The 18,811-nt window shown below is 43.4% G+C and overlaps 1 protein-coding gene across 3 annotated transcripts in view; it reads right to left on the reverse strand.

Moving 5' to 3' along the window:
- The window catches only part of NUF2 (NUF2 component of NDC80 kinetochore complex), a 56,116-nt gene that overhangs the window by 10,775 nt on the left and 26,530 nt on the right, over positions 1-18,811 (reverse strand). For 2 of the 3 annotated variants that reach the window (XM_043521552.1, XM_043521551.1), the window contains exon 13: positions 15,648-15,783. In XM_043521552.1, the coding sequence (XP_043377487.1) occupies positions 15,648-15,783 (136 nt within the window). Of the gene's footprint in view, positions 1-12,707; positions 14,222-15,647; positions 15,784-18,811 lie in introns of those variants that run through there. The other variant, XM_007061237.4, reaches the window with a different exon arrangement.

Consider the following 18,811-nt stretch of genomic DNA (forward strand, 5'->3'; position numbering starts at 1 on the left):
TACCCTTGTTGCACTGTTACTCTGAGAGTCTGCCTGCTTGTCAGGAGCAATCCAAGTCCAGATACTTCAGCCTTTCATTCCCAGGAACTCCACCGGTTCTCCCTGAAAATGTGCATAGGAAATGAGACCAAACGCAGAAGGCAGGATCCGTGAAATAGCTGGTGAGGAGAGGAAACGGATTCAGCATCTGCAACAGGGCAAGCGTGTGATTAGAGCAGTCGCGTTAAATCAAAGCAAGGGAGGTGTGAGGAAAGCTGGCCCAGCAGTTAAGGCGGTAACCTGAGATTTAGGAGACCTGGGCTTTATTCCCTCAGTGACCTTGGACAAGTCACTTAGGCCTGGATTTTTAAAGGTCATTAGGTGTTGCTGTGCCACACCTAACTGATTTAGGATCCTAACCCTCATTTCCAAAAGGGATTTAGGAACTATGGAACCAAAATCCCATTGACAGTCACTCAGATTTAGACTCCTAAGTGCCTATAGCACTTTTGAACATGCGATTTAGGTTCCTAAATCAGATAGGTATTACGCTGCTGAGCGCAGCAACCCCCAACTACCTTTAAAAATCTGGGCCTGTGTCTCTGGGCCTCAGTTCCCCATCTGTGCAATGGGAGAACAGCCAGGCCCTACCATACAGGAGTGTTTTGAGGATAAATCCATTCAAGATTCTGCGGCACTCAGATGCTATGGTGACCAGGGAGTGGGGGGCGGATAAGTACCTTACACATGTAACCCTTCTGCCCGTCAGAGTTGGCAGCAACAAGGACCGGGCTCAGTATCTAGGGGTTCCGTTTCAATAACACAATGCAAAACCGGCTCAAGCCCCCACCCAGTGACCTGGGACAGTTACATGCCACCCCCCCGGGCTCCCGTAAGAGGCAATACTTCCCCTCTTTCAAGCACAGAGTCTGAGTGTAGCAAAAGCCTTTTAATAAAAGGAGGGAAACAAAGCGGCATTATGTTGGGGAACCACAAACAGGATTCATAACACAAACCATGAGCAAAAAACCCACCCCCAAGTAAATTTGGCAGTGTCCTTTTCCCCTCAGAGTCTTAAGTCCAGCAACCAAACAGTCACCCCACCCACAGTTTCTGACCTTGGTCAGTGCAGCCTCAGAGTTCAGAAGTTAATCTGCAGAGTTTACCTCCCAGCCTGGGTGGAAGTGGAGGGAGGTAAGGAGGGCATCTTACATGCTCCGCTGCTCGGGTCGACGGCCGAGTGCCATGCCTCTCCATGGGGTTCTGCTGCAGTCTTCACCGTCAGCTGTGCCTCACCGCAACCCGTCCTGCTTTCCGCTCGTCTCCGCCAACCGCCATGCTCTCCACTCTGCTCGCCGCTCCTCTCCACTAGCCATCCTGCTGTCCACTCCTCTCTGCCAACCACCCTGCTAGCTGCTCACCAGCTTGTCTTCAGGCCCCCGCTCCTTAATACAGCTCTGTGATCTCAGTTCTTAGTAACTACAACTCTTTAGTGAGTTCAGCTCTCACTGAATTTAGCTGGTAGTAGGGGGGCCCTAGTGCTGGTGCATCACTAGCCCAAAGTAGGTTCAATGCTTAGATCTAGGTATCAGTGATTTCAGCTCTGCAGCATGTAACAAGACTCCTAACGGAGTCAAAATTAGCTCTGTTATTACATGGTGTAGAGAGGAGGGGTCAAAGTAGTGTTTAGGACCCTCAGAAGGGGCCCACACTACCAGATACACACACCTGTCCCCAGCCTCTCTCAATTCACTGGGTTTTGGAACCCATGTCCCTTGCCTAGCAAGTGCTGCTTAGTTGAGGATGAGTCCCTCCATCAGAAAATGCCAAGTAGAGTTCTACTGTCCTTGATTCACATAACCAGGATAACAACGCTTTATTACTCCTGCCCCAATAACAAAGACAGTGGGGATCCCACAGCAGCCAAAGTGACCATTTGGGCAGGCAGTCCATCATGTTAGGCAGGGTGAGTGTGCCCATGCAAACTAGATCAGCCCCTGAAGTCCTTTTCCACAGCTCACCACCAGATGTCAGGGTAGAGCTCATTCGGACTCTGCTTACACACAGAACATGACATCCCATGAAACCTTGTCTCTTCTCTAGCCCGTGCCTTTCTGGGAGCGACATGAACAGCTTGAGAATGGCTAGGCAGGTGGGGAGCCGTGATCACTGTTGTCAGGCTAAGGATTGTGCACATGGTGTTACATTTATTACCCTGCCTCCCACTCAGCACACCTATTTGCCTCATCCACCTAGTACATCTTATTTTGACTACAAGCTCTCTGGGGCAGAGACGGTCACACACTGTATGTTTGCACAGCACCTAGTGCAGCCTGATTGTGGCCGTTAGGCATCACTGCCGTATTAATAAATAAAGAACAATACTGAATGAGCCCAGAGCCAAGCCCAGCACGGATAGTTCTTGCACCAGATTGAAGACACTTTCTCACATTATCTGTGAACACCAACGCAGCTTCTGGGAGCTGTCACTGGATCCTACCACTTTGGTGGGTCTGCCCTAACTGCTCCTACCAGTAAGGATACCAGAGCACAAAGAAAGAGCCAGAAGAGAGATGGAACCTTTCATGGAAAGCCACTGGCAAAGGAGAACAAAGATACTGTAGCAGCACTGATACATACAGGATAATTCAGGGACCGTACACTAACGCATCCACCTGTATGTTAATATTCTTCCACATACTGGTAGTAGACTCCACAACAATTGGTGTCGTGTAAATGCCCATAGAGGTACCATACAATCACAGAAATTAGAAATGGAGAAGGCCTCAAGAGCCACAAAGGGAAGATGCTATCTAAGTGCCATGCAGTGACCTAGTCTGTCCCACCACCCTGCTACAGTATTCATCCTTCCAATGCTTTGTGCAGTCTAACTAGGCAATGGGGCTTCCACCACTTCCCATGGGAAAAAGACATTCTGCAGCCTAGTAGATCTTCCATATCCAGCTTAATTTTTCCTTAATTACATCCCACTATTATGTGTCAGTTTACTATCCTAGGTATAGCCCTTGGCCCACCCTACATGATTTCTATTGGTTGCACCTCCCCCCCCCCCACACACCATTGAAACCGACTATGGAGTTTTTGTACCTTCCTCTGCAGCATCTAGTACTAGCCAGAGAGAGGCCATTGCACTAGATGGACCTTGGATTTGATCCCTCCTGGCTATTCCTAAGTAAGGTATATTAGTGTAATGCAGGAGACCAGAGATCAATATCCAAGCTCAAATCCCCCTGCCCTATCATGGAAGTATCATGGAGTCATTACGTCAATTACTCCTCTTAGGGAACAACATACACATACCAGTGAGTGTCAAAATCCTACTTGGCCATAACTACAGTAGCCAACTGCAGGTGAGGAGGAAACAGGGGGAAAATTAAGGATTATCCTGGGGGGGTCTAATAGAAAACTGAGGGACTTTCCTCCCAGGGAGCCCACTCCTCTGGCTGTGACATTTCAACACAGATACACGCCTGTCTGCCATAGTCTATGGGTATGAGGTCACAATGATCAGAACAGCTTCTCCCTCTTAGAATAACTCATATCAGGCACAACCTGAGCTTGGGCGGACACTGCAGAGATGCAATGCAGCACGGCCCGTCAGCACATGCCCAGCCCTCCAACCTCACATCTAGCACGATCACTGATGGAAACAGACACCAGTAGACTGGTCTATCCCATATTTGCAAGAGATTTATGCTTTCCATATAAATCATTACCTCATTCATATAAAGGACCATGGAACTACGCTGATCTATGCTAGCGGAAGACCTGGTCCCAAAGCTATATCCCTCTTCCTTGCAAGAGGTGAGCCACAATCCAGCAGTTACACTACCTGCTCACTTCCCTTGGCTAGCCACTTTGTATTGCCATCATCATCATCGTACCTGTCTGTACGTAGAGGACTGCAGGTTCCAGGGCTGTCAAGCTAAAGGCGGGTCAGGGCTTAGGCCAAATGAGAAGGCATTTTGACATGTTATCCCATTGCAGTGCAATGCAATTTTTCATGGATCATGAAAGCTAATTTGTGACATGAAAATTTTGTCTCCTCCAAAACATGAAAGCTATTCTGGCAAAACACAATGATCCCAGAAAATTTAGATGCCTCTTCCCAGCCTCTTGGGGTAGCCTGCTCTCACCAGTGCTCAAGGCCTCTCTTGTATGGAAATGCTTTTAATGTAGCTAGTAGAACACAAATGTTTTAGCAAAAAAAAAAATTATATTTTTATTTATTTATATATATATATATATAAAAAATATACATTTTTGTTTCCTTTCAAAATTCAAAAAATTTTGATCCACTCTCCTAGCCAGTATCTCTTTATTTGAGAGAGCCATACAAGCCTGAAACTGCAAAGTCTTATTCCAGGGGCTGCAGATTCAGCAGAGATCCCCTTTGCATTAGCAGATCTGGGGGCAGAAACAAAGGTTAGGTTAGACTGGGCTCGTACATTTTCCCTGTGACAACAGTGCCACCAAGTGGCCAAATGTACACTTGTATCTTTCCTATGCCTTCTCCTCATCTCTTTCACTATCAGACATTGGTCCAATGAAAGATATTCCCTCACCCACCTAGTCTCTCATATACCCTGGGTACAACACCACTGCAAACATTCTCCTTTTTCTCTCATAATGTACAGTGAAGGACAGGACACTTAGTCATTTAGAACAGTTTAAAAACCCCTCTCCCCAAATCCAGGTTAGCCCTTACCACCTTGATTGGACATACCATGTCCAAAATGGGTCTCCTTGAGCCGTGTTTGACAACTGCTTTTTGAGTAAAGCACCATTCTAGACAGGTCTAAAGGGGTTCATTCCTTCCTGCAAGGTGAGAATCTGCAAATCCCTCCCTATGGGAAACTGGTGGAGTGAAGGCAAAGATGGGGCATGCACAGGCTCTGAATCCTTAGATCATGTTGCTCCTGTTTACACGCCCCAAGTGACTGCTCTAAGAGTATATTGCAGGACACCCATTTTGCCTACGGTTGCAGTTTGCCAGGATCCACACAGCTGCTTCAATTCTGCATAAAATGGAGATTGTCATCTCCCTCTAATGTGGAGACAACATATCCCACTGTTCACTGCGGTCTTCCCTTTCAATAGGAATTTTAAATTGTATTAATTCAGTGCTAGTGAAAGGTACCACACCCTGGCAGGTCTAGAAATGGGGAACCCTCTCTTACCTAAATAGCATTACTCATGTGAGTATAGTTACACAGGTGCCTAAGCGTTTGCAGGATTGGGGCCTTGGACTTTTTACATAAACCAAACTGCAAACACATTGAAAGTGTGTTCTCACGTGCTAAGAATCTACAGTAACTTTATCAAGTAGCAAAGTGTATTTACTGTAAACCCTCCCGAGAATGATGCTTTTTTATTACAATGCCTCATTTAATTCTAAATGATAGTCTTTGACCCAGATACTGCCAACACTTAGGTACAAGTTTAACTTTACATGCATTGCATAAAGTTCCTACAGACATGTCTGTAGGATCAGATTTATTAATCCTACCCTGCTGTTTCCTGTTTATTTTAACTATTGCCATTTTCTGTGTCACCCTGTATTTTCTATATTGCTTTTCATATTTAACCCTTGCCTTTCTTTGTTTACGTTACCTTAACTGTTACCCTCTTTTATTGGAACCATACCCATTTTTAATCAGTTAAATAACTTGTTATTTTTAACCTTATTTTATTTCTGGTATTTAAAGGTATTTCTTGCTTTATTATTTTTAGCCTGTGCCTATTTTGATTGGTGATAAAGCAGGTGAACAACCCATAGCAGCACAGCAATAGTCATTGATGAAGATGTCTGAAGTCCTGGGGATGATGTTGAATTTGGCAGGAATCAAGCGATCATATCAAAGGACAGAACAGCTGGAATCTGAAGCTGAAACTTCAAGGGAAGCAAGGGCTTCCAAGCCCAGGCCCCCATAGCAGCAGTCAGTACGGGGGGCTACTGATGTGACCCAGTACCATCATCCAGTTGTTAAATTTTCAAACAGGTACCTTCATGCTTTCTCTCAGGCTTGGAAGGAACTTCCTGTAAACACTCACAAAGCTCCTCATTACCCTCATTAAACACTCACCTTTCCCATGATGCCTACAAAAAACACGACAACGGTTAGAGCACTGTGTGCTGACCACAGCCTATCATGCTCACCAATAACATCTCGTTTCCTTGTACGCCCCCATCTGTCTGTATCCATCTGTTCTCATACTTTTAAGCAGCTGGGGACAGGGACCACCTTTTTGTTCAGTCTTTGTATAGCACCTAGCACAATAGGTTCCTTGGTCCATAACTACAGCTCCTAGCTGCTACAGTAATACAAATAAATAATACTATTCTGGTTGAAAAGTTTGCCAGCCTGTCAGGTAGCAGAAACAATATCATGGTTACAAGTCACAATCACAAACCATTGGTCAGCAAGTAGTTAAAGTTAGTGAACTATCGATACTGGGTGCTTTAAAAGGGCAATTTCACACCTCTGAAAATGATTGAGCCAAATCAGCTGGGAGGAAGAATTTTATCAGAAAAAGGTGACTGATCATTGATAATTATTTAAGAACACTTTACCAGATGCCAAAAAAGCCACAATCAAGGAAGGAGGTTGTATTGGTTAAAAATCAACCTGGTTTAGAGGGCAAGCGAAGGCAGTTATATATTTTATTTTTTATAACAATGGAAGAAAGGGGGAGTGGAGAGTAATGAATATAAATCGAAAGCTAGGAATTGTAGAAAATTGATAAGGGAAGCTAAGGGGCACAGGAGAAATCTATGGCTAGCAGAGTTAAGGAAAATATAAAATTTAAGTATATTAGGAAGAAAAAGAATCTTAACAATGGTATTGGTCCATTACTAGATGAATATGATAGAATCATCAATAATGCAGAAAAGGCAGAAGTAATTAATAATTATTTCTGTTCTGTATTTGGGAAAAACATGATTAGTCATAGATGACAACTCTTTCCATTCCAGTAGAGCTTCAGCAGAATGTTAAATAGCAACTACTAAAGTTAAATATTTTTAAAATTAGCAGGTTGGAATAATTTGCATCCAAGAATTTTAAAAGAGCTGACTACATAATTTGCTGGACCGTTAATGTTGATTTTCACTAAGTCTTGGAACAGGAGGAAAGTTCCAGAAGACTGGAAGAAAGCTAATCTTAAGCCAATATTTAAAAAACAGTAAACCAGAGGAACTCAGTAATTATAGGCTTCACAGTATGACATCAATCCCAGGCAAGATAATGGAGTGGCTGACACAAGAATTGATTAATAAAGAATTAAATGAGGGTAATATAATTAATGTCAATTAGCATGGGTTTATGGAAGATAGATCCTGTCTAACTTGATATCTTTTTGTGATGAGATTACAAGTTTGGTTGATAAAGGTAACAGAGTTGATGTAATATACTTACACTTCTGTCAGGCATTTGATTTGGTACTGCATGACATTTTGCTCAAAAAACTAGAAAGAAAGTTAACATGGCACAGATTAAATGTATTAAAGAGCTAACTGATAGATATCAAAATGTAATTGTACAGGTGGACTCAAACAGGTGTGCTTCTAGTGGGGTCCTGCAGGGATCAGTTCTTGGCCCTACACTATTTAACATTATCAATGACCTGGAAGAAAACAAAATCACTGATAAAGTTCGCAGATCACACAAAAAATGTGGGAGAAGTAAATAGAGGATAGGTCACTGATATCAAGTGATCTATATCACTCTGTAAGCTGGGCTCAGGCAAACAATATCCATTTTAATATGGTCAAATGTAAATGTATACAGCTAGGAACAAAAAGAATGTAACACATACTTACATGATGGGGGATTATCCTGAGATGCAGCGATTCAAAAAGATTTGGGGGTTGTGGTAGATTATCAGATGAACATGAGCTCCCAGTGCCATGCTGTGGCCAAAAGGGCTAATGCAATCCTTGGATGCATCAACAGGGGAATCTCAAGTAGAAGCAGAGAGGTTATTTTATCTCTGTATATAGCACTGGTGTGACTGCAACTGGAATACTGTCCCTGTTTCTGGTATCCACAATTCAAGAAGGATGTTGATAAATTGGGGAGGATTCAGAGAAGAGCCACAAGAATGATTAAAGGATTAGAAAACATGCCGTATAGTGATAGATTGAGCTCCTAGAGTCTATTTAGCTTAGCCAACAAGGTTAAGGAGGAACTGGAGTACAGTTTGTAACTACATACATGGGGAGCAAATATTTGCTAATGGGCTCTTCAATCCAGCAAAGAAAGGTATAGCACAATTCAATTGTTGGAAGCTGAAACTAGACAAATTCAGGCTGGAAATACAGTAAGTTTTTACCAGCGAGAGTAATTAACAACTGGAACAATTTACCGAGCGTTGTGGTGGATTCTCCATCACTGAATTTTTAAATCAAGTTTGGATATTTTAGTAAAAGATCTGCTCTAGGAATTATTTTGGGGATGTTCTATGGCCAGTGTTATACAGGAGGTCAGAATAGATCACTTCAATTGGCTCTTCTGGCCTTGAATCTATGATGGCTGTGTTGCAGACTGTCTTTAGGACAGCAGCTAACTGCCCAGAAAACCATCCTCATCTCCAAAATTTCTCTGTTGAAGATGGCCCTTCAGGTAATTTTTCCATGTACTAATGATTACAGAATCCTGCAACGAGACTGACTCATGCAGAGGGACTACTTTTGATCAACTGATCGAACGGGTATGACAAGGTATATGCAAGCCCACCTGCTCTGTGGACACACCAATATGGCATAAATGAGATCTCAGACAACAGTATAAATGAACAGCGTTCCCTCCTCAGGTATTGGAGATATGCTCACTCATACACACAGAGTCATATCCTCCAGAGAGCTCACTTTCCCCCTAAAAGAAGCTGTCATAAATATAAAGAACTGGAAGCAGCGAGAGAAACAGAAAAAAACCAAGAGGCTGCCCACAGGAGAGCTATGGAGGCAAGGGACAAAGAACTGGAGGAGAAGGAAAAAGAGAGGAAGCATGCACTGGAGATGGAGAAGGCAAAGACTCAGCAGAATATACCAACAAACCTTAGCAATCCTTCTCCAGGTACCACTTCCCATCCCAGAAAGTTCCCCACCTACAAGGCAGGCGATGATACTGAGGCCTTCTTAGAAAACTTCGAAAGGACCTGCCTTGGGTACAGCATCTCTACAGACCAATACATGGTAGAGCTGAGGCCGCAGCTCAGTGGACCCCTAGCTGAGGTGGCGGCTGAAATGCCTAAGGAACACATGAACCAGTAGGAACTGTTTAAAACCAAGGCAAGAATCAGAATGGGGCTAACACCCGAGCATTCCCGTCAGTGGTTCAGAGCCCTAAGGTGGAAACCAGACGTGTCACTTACCCGACATGCCTACCACATTGTGAAACATTGGGATGCCTGGATATCAGGAGCAAGTGTTAAATCTCCAGAAGATTTGCCCTTCCTAATGCAAATGGAACAGTTCTTAGAGGGTGTTTCTGAGGAAATAGAAAGATACATCCTAGATGAGAAGCCCAAAACTGTAATTGAGGCAGGGGAGATTGGAGCCAAATGGGTGGAGGTGGCAGAAAAGAAACAGGTCCAATCCTTCTTAGGCTTGGCTGGTTATTACAGGCAATTTGTACCGCAATACAGCCAAATTGCCACCCCACTGACAGACCTAACCAAAAAGAAACAGCCAAATGCCGTTCAGTGGACCGAAAAGTGTCAGAAGGCCTTTAATCAGCTTAAAGTGACACTCATGTCTGACCCTGTACTAAGGGCCCCAGACTTGAACAAACCATTCCTAGTAACCACAGATGCGTCCGAGCATGGTGCAGGAGCAGTCGTAATGCAGGAAGGGCCGGATCAAGAATTCCACCCTGTAGTGTTTCTCAGCAAGAAGCTGTCAGAGGGAAAGCAACTGGTCAGTCTGTGAAAAAGAATGTTACACTATCGTCTACGCTCTGGAAAAGCTACGCCCATATGTTTGGGGACAGCTTTTCCACCTGCAAAGCAACCATGCTGCGCTACAGTGGCTTCATACCGCCACGGGAAATAACAAAAAACTTATTCGGTGGAGTTTAGCTCTCCAAGATTTTGATTTCGACATACAATACATCTCAGGAGCTTCTAACAAAGTGGCTGATGCACTCTCCCGTGAAAGTTTCCCAGAATCAACTGGTTAAAATCATCCTTGAGATGTGGAAAATATTGTTAGTCTTTATGTACTTGGTAGTTTATTTAGAGATGCATGTGTCTTATTAACTCGGTTTTCTCCTACAGCTCCAGGAAGAAATCACAGCCAGCGTTTCACCCTATCTGATTTGGGGGGAGTGTCATAAATATAAAGGGAAGGTAAACACCTTCAAAATCCCTCCTGGCCAGAGGAAAAACCCTTTCACCTGTAAAGGGTTAAGAAGCTAGGATAACCTCGCTGGCACCTGACCAAAATGACCAATGAGGAGACAAGATACTTTCAAAGCTGGAGGGGGGAGAAACAAAGGCTCTCTGTGTGATGCTTTTGCCGGGAACAGAAAAGGAATGGAGTCTTAGAACTTAGTAAGTAATCTAGCTAGATATGCATTAGATTCTGATTCCTTTAAATGGCTGATAAAATAAGCTGTGCTGAATGGAATGTAGATTTCTGTTTTTGTGTCTTTTTGTAACTTAAGGTTTTGCCTAGAGGGATTCTCTGTTTTGAATCTGATTACCCTGTAAGGTATTTACCATCCTGATTTTACGGAGGTGATTCTTTTACTTTTTTTCTTCAATTAAAATTCTTCTTTTAAGAACCTGATTGCTTTTTCATTGCTCTTAAGATCCAAGGTCTGTGTTCACCTATGCAAACTGGTGAGGATTTTTATCAAGCCTTCCCCAGGAAAGGGGGTATAGGGTTTGGGAGGATTTTGTGGGGAAAAGTTTCCAAGCGGGCTCTTTCCCAGTTATATATTTGTTAGATGCTTGGTGGGGGCAGCAATAAAGTCCAAGGGCAAAAGGTAAAATAGTTTGTATCTTGGGGAAGTTTTAACCTAAGCTGGTAAAAATAAGCTTAGGGGGTTTTCATGCAGGTCCCCACATCTGTACCCTAGAGTTCAGAGTGGGGAAGGCACCTTGACAGAAGCATAGTTATTCCCCACCACCACTAAAAAGCACCTGAATTTGTGTGCCCTCTATTGATCTCTGAAGCAGTATAGTCCTATATAAAGCTCTCCTCCCTTCCCTGGTATTCCGAACACATGAAAGAAAACAGCTTCCCTCCTTTGCCTAGTGCTACAGGATCAGGGTCACCTGTCAGGGTTTATAACCTTACACCTTTGTGTTATTTTACTTCTTTGGGGACAACATAATTCTGCATATGTTTTGTTTACACACATTTTAGACAACTACATAGATATTATGTTAACTGTAGCACTTGCATATTAAACCTATATATCAGGACACATGCCTTGGAACAATATAACCCCAAAATGTTGCTCCATGTACTGCAGGTTGCTGAGGCATTAAGTTAATTGGTAATAACTGGTAATGAGAGGCAACATGATCTTGTGCATTGAGCATAGAACTAGAAGCAGATTCCAGAATTCTAACCCTGTCTATGACACTTACACTTGCTACATAGACAAGTCACTTAATTGGTGTCTCAGTCTCTATATTTGAGAAATGGGATTGTACTAATATACATGCCTACCTCAGTGGTACTTGTGTATTGCAACATGTGGATAAATAAGAGGAGGACCATGTTTCAATTACACCATTGGTAATATTAAAATCTTTTATGGTCTCAGAACTCAATGAAGATATGTCTAGCATGTAACATATAATTACTGGACTGAAAATTATAGTAAGTTATATTCACTCACTTGAAAAATGATTGATGTTTAGATCATTAGTTCTCAAATAACCATCTGTGATAGTTAGAGAGTATATTTAGGTGATATGGAAAGTATTATTCCTGTAACTTTGTTCTAGATAGAGAAAGATATGTTATTTAACAATCAAATACTATAAGAATTTTTTATCTATTATATGGCGGAGGGGGCTTACGATTTTGTCACGGACTTCCAAGCCTTCAGCCCCGGCAGCTGGGAGATGCAGAATCACACCACCTCCTGCAGCAACAGGGAGCTGTGAGGTACCCACACCGTCTGAGGCAGCAGGCCCCCAGCCGAAGCGGGGGTGGCAGGGGGACCCCTGCAGCTCCCCAGTTGCTGCAGGGACAGGGGCAAGGGGACCCCCGCAGCTCCCTAGCTGCCGTGGGGGAGGCAGGGGGACCCCCACAGCTCTGAGCCCCCACAGGTGGTGGGGGCCCAGGAGCTCCCAGCCATCCCACAGCTGCCCAGCCCCTTCCCATTTTAGCATGGATATTTTTAGTAAAAGTCACGGACAGGTCATGGGTAATAAAGAAAAATTCACAGAAGCCCATGATCTGTCCCTGACTTTTACTAAAAATACCCATGACAAAATCTTAGCCTTACTATTAAGTGACCTGGTTTTCAGAGGTTGTTGAGCATATCCACCACTCCTAGTGACATCATTGGGAGCTATGCATTGTCAGCAGCTCTGCAAGTCACTTTAAAAACCATACTTAAAAGATTTTTTGGTCACAGTTTGAAAGGATATTGCATACACAGGTCTAAAACTACTATAAAATTACTGACATATGTCCTGTACCTTTTTAGTTATATCCATTCTTATGAATATACTGAAACCAATGAGTGATCAAATTTAATTTTTATTTATATGGTACAGAGACAGGCTAAAATAATCTAAACCAGAAGTTGTATCAACAAAAATGTTCCGACAGTTCAACTAATGGAAGATTTGAGATTAAGGGTAACATTTTCAAAAATTATCAAATCCTCTTTTCAAAAGCATCCAACTTAAAGTGCTTTTGAAAACTTTACCCATGGTGACTTTAGAAAGTCTCAATGATTAAGAAAAAGACACTGGGGGGAAAAAACAGATCCAAATGCAGAAGAGAGGCACCAAATAGACAAACTAATATTTCAAGTCTCAGTCCTGAAGAATTACAAGAACAGAGCCCAGAAGTAGAAAATCTAACCAAAGAAACAGGATAAACAGAATGAGATCTGAAGAGGAGCTCTGAGTAACTCAAAAGCTTGTCTTTCAACAGAAGTTGGTCCAATAAAAAAAGATATTACCTCACACACCTTGTCTCAGGATAAACATAGGTCAGCTATAAAACTCAAAAACTAAAAATTACGCGAAGGAGAGAACGAACAAACAAATAGGCTGAAAGAACACAATAGAGAAATTAGGCTATCCAAATCTTTACAGCAGCTATTTAAATGTAGCATTTTAAGTTCCCAAGGCAGTCTGGCCAAACATTTTAGAAGAGCAGTTTCAATAGAAACGTACAATGAATCTCAATCCATGTCATTTTATTTTTAATTCAGTTATCTGCCCAAACATGGGCTTATCCTGTACAAACACAAATGGGTGTTCAATACACACCAAGCAGAGACCATGGATTCAAGCTTCCAGAAAGAGACATAGCAACACCAACTGAAATTACATAGTTCCCCAAATAGGACTCTTTTCTCTAAGGGCTTATTTATCTCTGGACGTCAGAGGTAGAGCGAGCCAGAGTTCGTATAAGAATCCACTCTCCCATCATGATGATCTCAGTAAGACTTGTCCCGAAATCAGATGGAACTTAAGATAATTCAGACTGTGTTTGATATACCTGGAAAATACGACAACCAAGAAGATACCTCCATTCAAACCAAAGCTACCCCAAACCAACATCCTCAGTGTAGTTTCTGCAAAAACTGTAGTTATGCTAGAAGCTGAAATTAACCCTCAAACTATTTTATATAAGAAAGATAAATTGGTAAACTTATCGCTAGAAGAATCAGAACTGAGAAAGATAATGCAGACAGGATGTTCAAGTCCATTTTTACCAAGGTTAATCAGCTGACAATACCAGGGCCTGTCTAGAATACTAAATGTGTTCTGAGTCGATTTTTAAGAAGAAGTTTCCCACATAAAATGCAGTATTTTAAACCCAAACATGAGGATAAATACAATAAGCAGAGTCCAAATGAAAGCCAGTATAACAGCTAGTTCAGGAAGTCTGAACTCAAAGCATTCTCCTCTTTAGTTCAGCAGTTTTTTCATCTCGTGAGACTGCATAGCTCTCTGCTATCTTTGCCAAAGCTTCATGGTATTTCTCCAAGCCAGCCCTCAGGTTAAGATAGATCTCCTAAGGTGAGAAAGTCAGTCAGTCAATTAGGTTCTCCCATCAGCAGTGTTAATGCTGATGCCTTACAGAGGATTTAAGAGACAGCAGGGAAGATTTTGGGTGAATCAGAGCTGCGCTCAGTGCTGCTCAGGAGTATCCATGGAACAGGAGGGGAAAGGTAGAGCCGATGATCACAGAGATGGGAGGGTAATGGGAACTGCCATCTCCTAGAATTCAGAGGAATCCCGCTATCCTGCACCCATCTTTCAGCTTTGCCTAGCTCCCCCACGCCCTGCACGCCTCAGAAGGATCACAGGATGGGAATTCCCAGCTGCAACAATGCAGTCCTCTCCCCTTCCCAAGCCCGCTGATCCTTGTAAGGTTCAGAGGAGAGCACTGATTCAGCAGACCACCAATTATCCATACAATTGGGGGCTCTCATGCAGTATTATGAAGACCAAATGTGTTGCGCCATAGCATCCCCTTGGTCCACTTCTCCTCTGTCCCACAGACTACTTAAGGGTCACCTGAGAAGAGCCTAGCTCATATGGTCTTTAGCTGGCATACAGCAGGGCATCAAGTCTGTTGTGGACATCAGGTCTGCTGCGGGAAAAGTGCATGTGTTCGGGGGGGGAAAGGGTAGGCACAGGAGCTGGCTAGTTATATCCGAGCTACCTAACAAATTAGTTCAGGTTGAACAAAATCCAGAACTTCTGTGAAAAAATTTAGAAGAATCAAAAAAATCCATTTAGGGTTGAACAAAACAAGTCATTCAACCCAAAATATTTGATTACAGGCATTTTTAAAGGGCTGGAGGAAGAAGTGGTCAGGCCCTCAGAACTTTGGTCATCACTGTGAATTGCCACTATGAATATCCATTTAGTCATTGGGCCAGGGAAATAGTAAGAACGACTATGGCCTGGTGGTTAAGGTACTCCCCAAGGATTTGGTATAACCATGTTCAAGTTCTTGCTCCTATGACTATTTATAAGAAGTGGAACAGATTCAACAGGAGAGACAGACGTTCACACCAGAATATCCCATAGCCTAATGGCTAAGGTGTGCTCCTGCAATGTGGGAGACCCAAATACAAATCCCCTTTCCACATCAGGCAGTGAAGGGAATTCAGCCTAGGTCTTCCACAGCCAAGTGAGTGCCCTAAGTACGGAGTTAAAGTTCTGAAAGAACCATCACTTCCGCACCCTGGTTTGTGAACAGTGCCTAAGTGCCAAAGAGGTTTATGGAGGGGGAAGAGGAGGTTGGGGGGGGGGGGGGGGGGAACTATTTGGCAGGGGAAGAGGAGGTTGGGGGGGGGGGGTGAAACTATTTGGCAATTTTGTGTCAAATTCACAGTTTCTGGTCAGCTGAAACTGCATTTTCTGGCAAATAAAAACAGTTTTGGCCAGCTCTTCTCTCCAGTACTTAATAGAGAAGAATTCCTGCTTACCTGTGCTTTCATTTTTTCCTTTTCAGTGTTCTCGTTCAGCTGCTGGACTTTGAATCTGACTTGCTGGATTTCCTTGTGAATCACCGTCACCTTCTCATAGACAGCCCCTCTCTTCTCCTGAACTCTGTTACAATACCTAAAGGAAGAAGGTATGAAATAGTTCGTGCTGAACCAATCACATCATTCCAAATTAAATACAAACACCAAGATGGATTCCACACTGGATATGAATGTCAAGGAAAGTGATTTTCTAAGTTACAGTTAGAACAGTCATTTGCAAGAGTGAAGGAAAAGCTGCATTTGTGGGATAAGTAACATTTATCCATCTAGGTGTACAATTTATCTCCATCACACTGACATCAGAAAAGTTGACTCATTCTTAAATCCTAGAGCTATATAGCATCAAGAAACAAAACTCAAAGGAGTTAACATAACTTGTCAAACAGAAATTGCCCAGTTGACTTCAATGGAGCTACACTAATTTAAACTGGCTGAGGATCTGGCCCTAAGTGTTTTTCTACTGTTGAGTGATGCATTCATCATACTCTAGAGCAGTGGTTCTCAAACTTATTTGATCATGCCCCCATTCTTTAGGTCTGTAGTCATTTACAAAACACACACGCCACTTAAGTACATATACCTCTGCCCAGCTCTGAAGGCAGAGTGGAAAGTAGCAGCTGCTGGCCAGGTGCCCAGCTCTGAAGGCAGCCCCATCGCCAGCAGCAGTGCAGAAGTAAAGGTGGCATGGTATGGCATTGCCACCCTTAATTCTCCACTGCTGCCTTCAGAGTTGGGCATCCAGACAGCAGCCACCACTCTCCCAAAGCTTTTCATGCCCCTGCAGAATACATTTTGCACCCCCCAGTTTAAGAACCTCCGCTCTAAAGGCAGCATGGTGTAGTGGGTCTGGAATCTTGAGTTCAAAGGCCAGCTCAGACATTGACTCCCTACGTGATCTCAACTTTTCCTGTTTCTCAGTCGCTCCATTTTTAAAATGGAGTTACTACTGATTCATATCACTGATGTGAAAATTAGCTAGTATTGTGCTTCAAAAACAGTTTAAAGATTAGCTGTCTGACAATGCAGGGTCTGAAAAAAAGATTTGGATAGTTCATGTTTTCAAAAAATACTTCAGGACAGAATATAGCTAGGTTTTGTACTGAAGTTGCACCATCACTAATTGAAATTGCTATTATGTCTCGACCTGTGTATTTTGCACCATTTTCTACCTATGGAACTGGCCATACAATTCAACCAACCACAAAGCTGTGCTGCACAAAATAAGTTCTAATTTGAAAAGTGCAGTAACTCCTCACTGAACATTGTATTTATGTTCCTGAAAAATGCAACTTTAAGCAAAACGATGTTAAACGAATCCAATTTCCCCATAAGAATTAAAGTAAGTGGGTGGGGGTTAGGTTCCAGGGAAAAATATTTTTGCCAGACAAAAGACTATACACACACACACACACTATAAGTTTTAAACAATTTAATACTGTACACAGCAATGATAATTGTGAAGCTTGGTTGAGGTGATGAAGTCAGAGGGTGGGATATTTCCCAGGGAATTCCTTACTGCAATATGATGAATTAGCAATTGGCTGAGCACTCAGGGGGTTAACTCGTTGTTAATGTAGCCTCATACTCTACAAGGCAGCAGGAATGGAGGGAGGGGAGACAGCATGGCAGACAGAAACACACACAGTGTGTGTGTGTGAGTGTGAGAGAGAGATGTGCATTTCCCCTTTAAGTACGCTGACCCACTCTTAAGTACACTGCCTTATTAAGTTAATCAGCAAGCTGAGACCACAGCTGCTGCCAGGAAGCTCCCTCCACCCTGAGCCCTGTTGTGTGTCCCCCTGCTCTATGGAGATGGTAAGCGGGGGGCAGGAGCAAGGGGGAGGGGGACACCCTGACATTAGCCCCCCTCTTCTCTCCCACCACCCAGCAAGCAGGAGGCTCAGAGAGCAGCTCCAAGGCAGAGGGCAGGAGCAGCACACTGCCGGCGGGGGGGGTCGAGGGGGGGGAGGAGGAGGAGGAGGGAGGGAGGGACAGCTGAACTGCAGGCAATTGATAGCCTGCTGGACAGCTGCTGCACAGGGAACTTAGGGAAGCGGGGAGCTGATAAGGGGGGCTGCCAGTCCACCCTGGTTCCAAGCCCCCACCAGCTAGCTGCAATGGGCTGCTCTTCCTGCAAGCAGTGGATAAAGCAGGCAACTGCCAAACAACATTATAAGGGGGCATTGCACAACTTTAAACGAGCATGTTCCCTAATTGATCAGCAATGTAATAATGAAACAACGTTAACCGGGACGACTAAGTGAGGAGTTACTGTATTAAGTCTCTAGCTCCTGGAGATGCACTGGGGTGGTAGGAGGAGAGGTAAAATGGGCCCAGCCAGTGCCACTCCTCCCCAGGACCCAGAACAGTGCAGAGTAGACCCACCCCACTGTGGGGGCAGTAGGCAGCTGTGTGCTGTCAGATGGGACAAAGCATTCAAGCGTAATAAACAGTTTTAAGTCATCTCTGCCCCTACCCACAAAGGGAAAGAAAAGATGCATTCTTCTGCTCACCACCAAAAATCCTTCCGCTCTCCTGGATGCCAAAACCCAAAGCCACCTCCCTCCTGTTCTTCACTGCTAAATCCCATAATTGTCAAAACACAGGAAACATCTACAAGGCAATTATGTGTTAATGCAAAAATCTACAGCTACACTAAAAACTGAGAAGAGCATTTAATATCAAAAGCAAACAATTCTATATTGTGCTGCCTTCATTTTTGATTTAATTAAAACCTCCATTTACTTTAAGTTACTTCAAAATTTAGTTGAAGAGTGATAGAAATCAGGAGAATCTGCCACAAATTCTAGGCCCAGCTTTCTGCAGAGAACAGAAGCCCTTAAGTAGGACCAGAGCACTCAGTTAACTTTCCCCATCTAAATGAAGATGCTTCCTATACAACACTCCATTCATTTGGCCAGTAATGTTCTGTATCCCCTTTGACACTATTGAGGATTGGAGTTTAAAATACTATCACGGGCCAGCTCCTCCTAGGTCTTATAGTAAAATCATAGCCCTGTGTTTACAATATTACAGTCTGCCATCATGGAAAGGATTGTGATGTTCCAAGCTCAGCCTTACGACATGCCTGCAGCATCACGTAG

This window comes from Chelonia mydas, chromosome 8 (genome assembly GCF_015237465.2).
Source record: "Chelonia mydas isolate rCheMyd1 chromosome 8, rCheMyd1.pri.v2, whole genome shotgun sequence".
NCBI classification, from domain to species: domain Eukaryota; kingdom Metazoa; phylum Chordata; order Testudines; family Cheloniidae; genus Chelonia; species Chelonia mydas.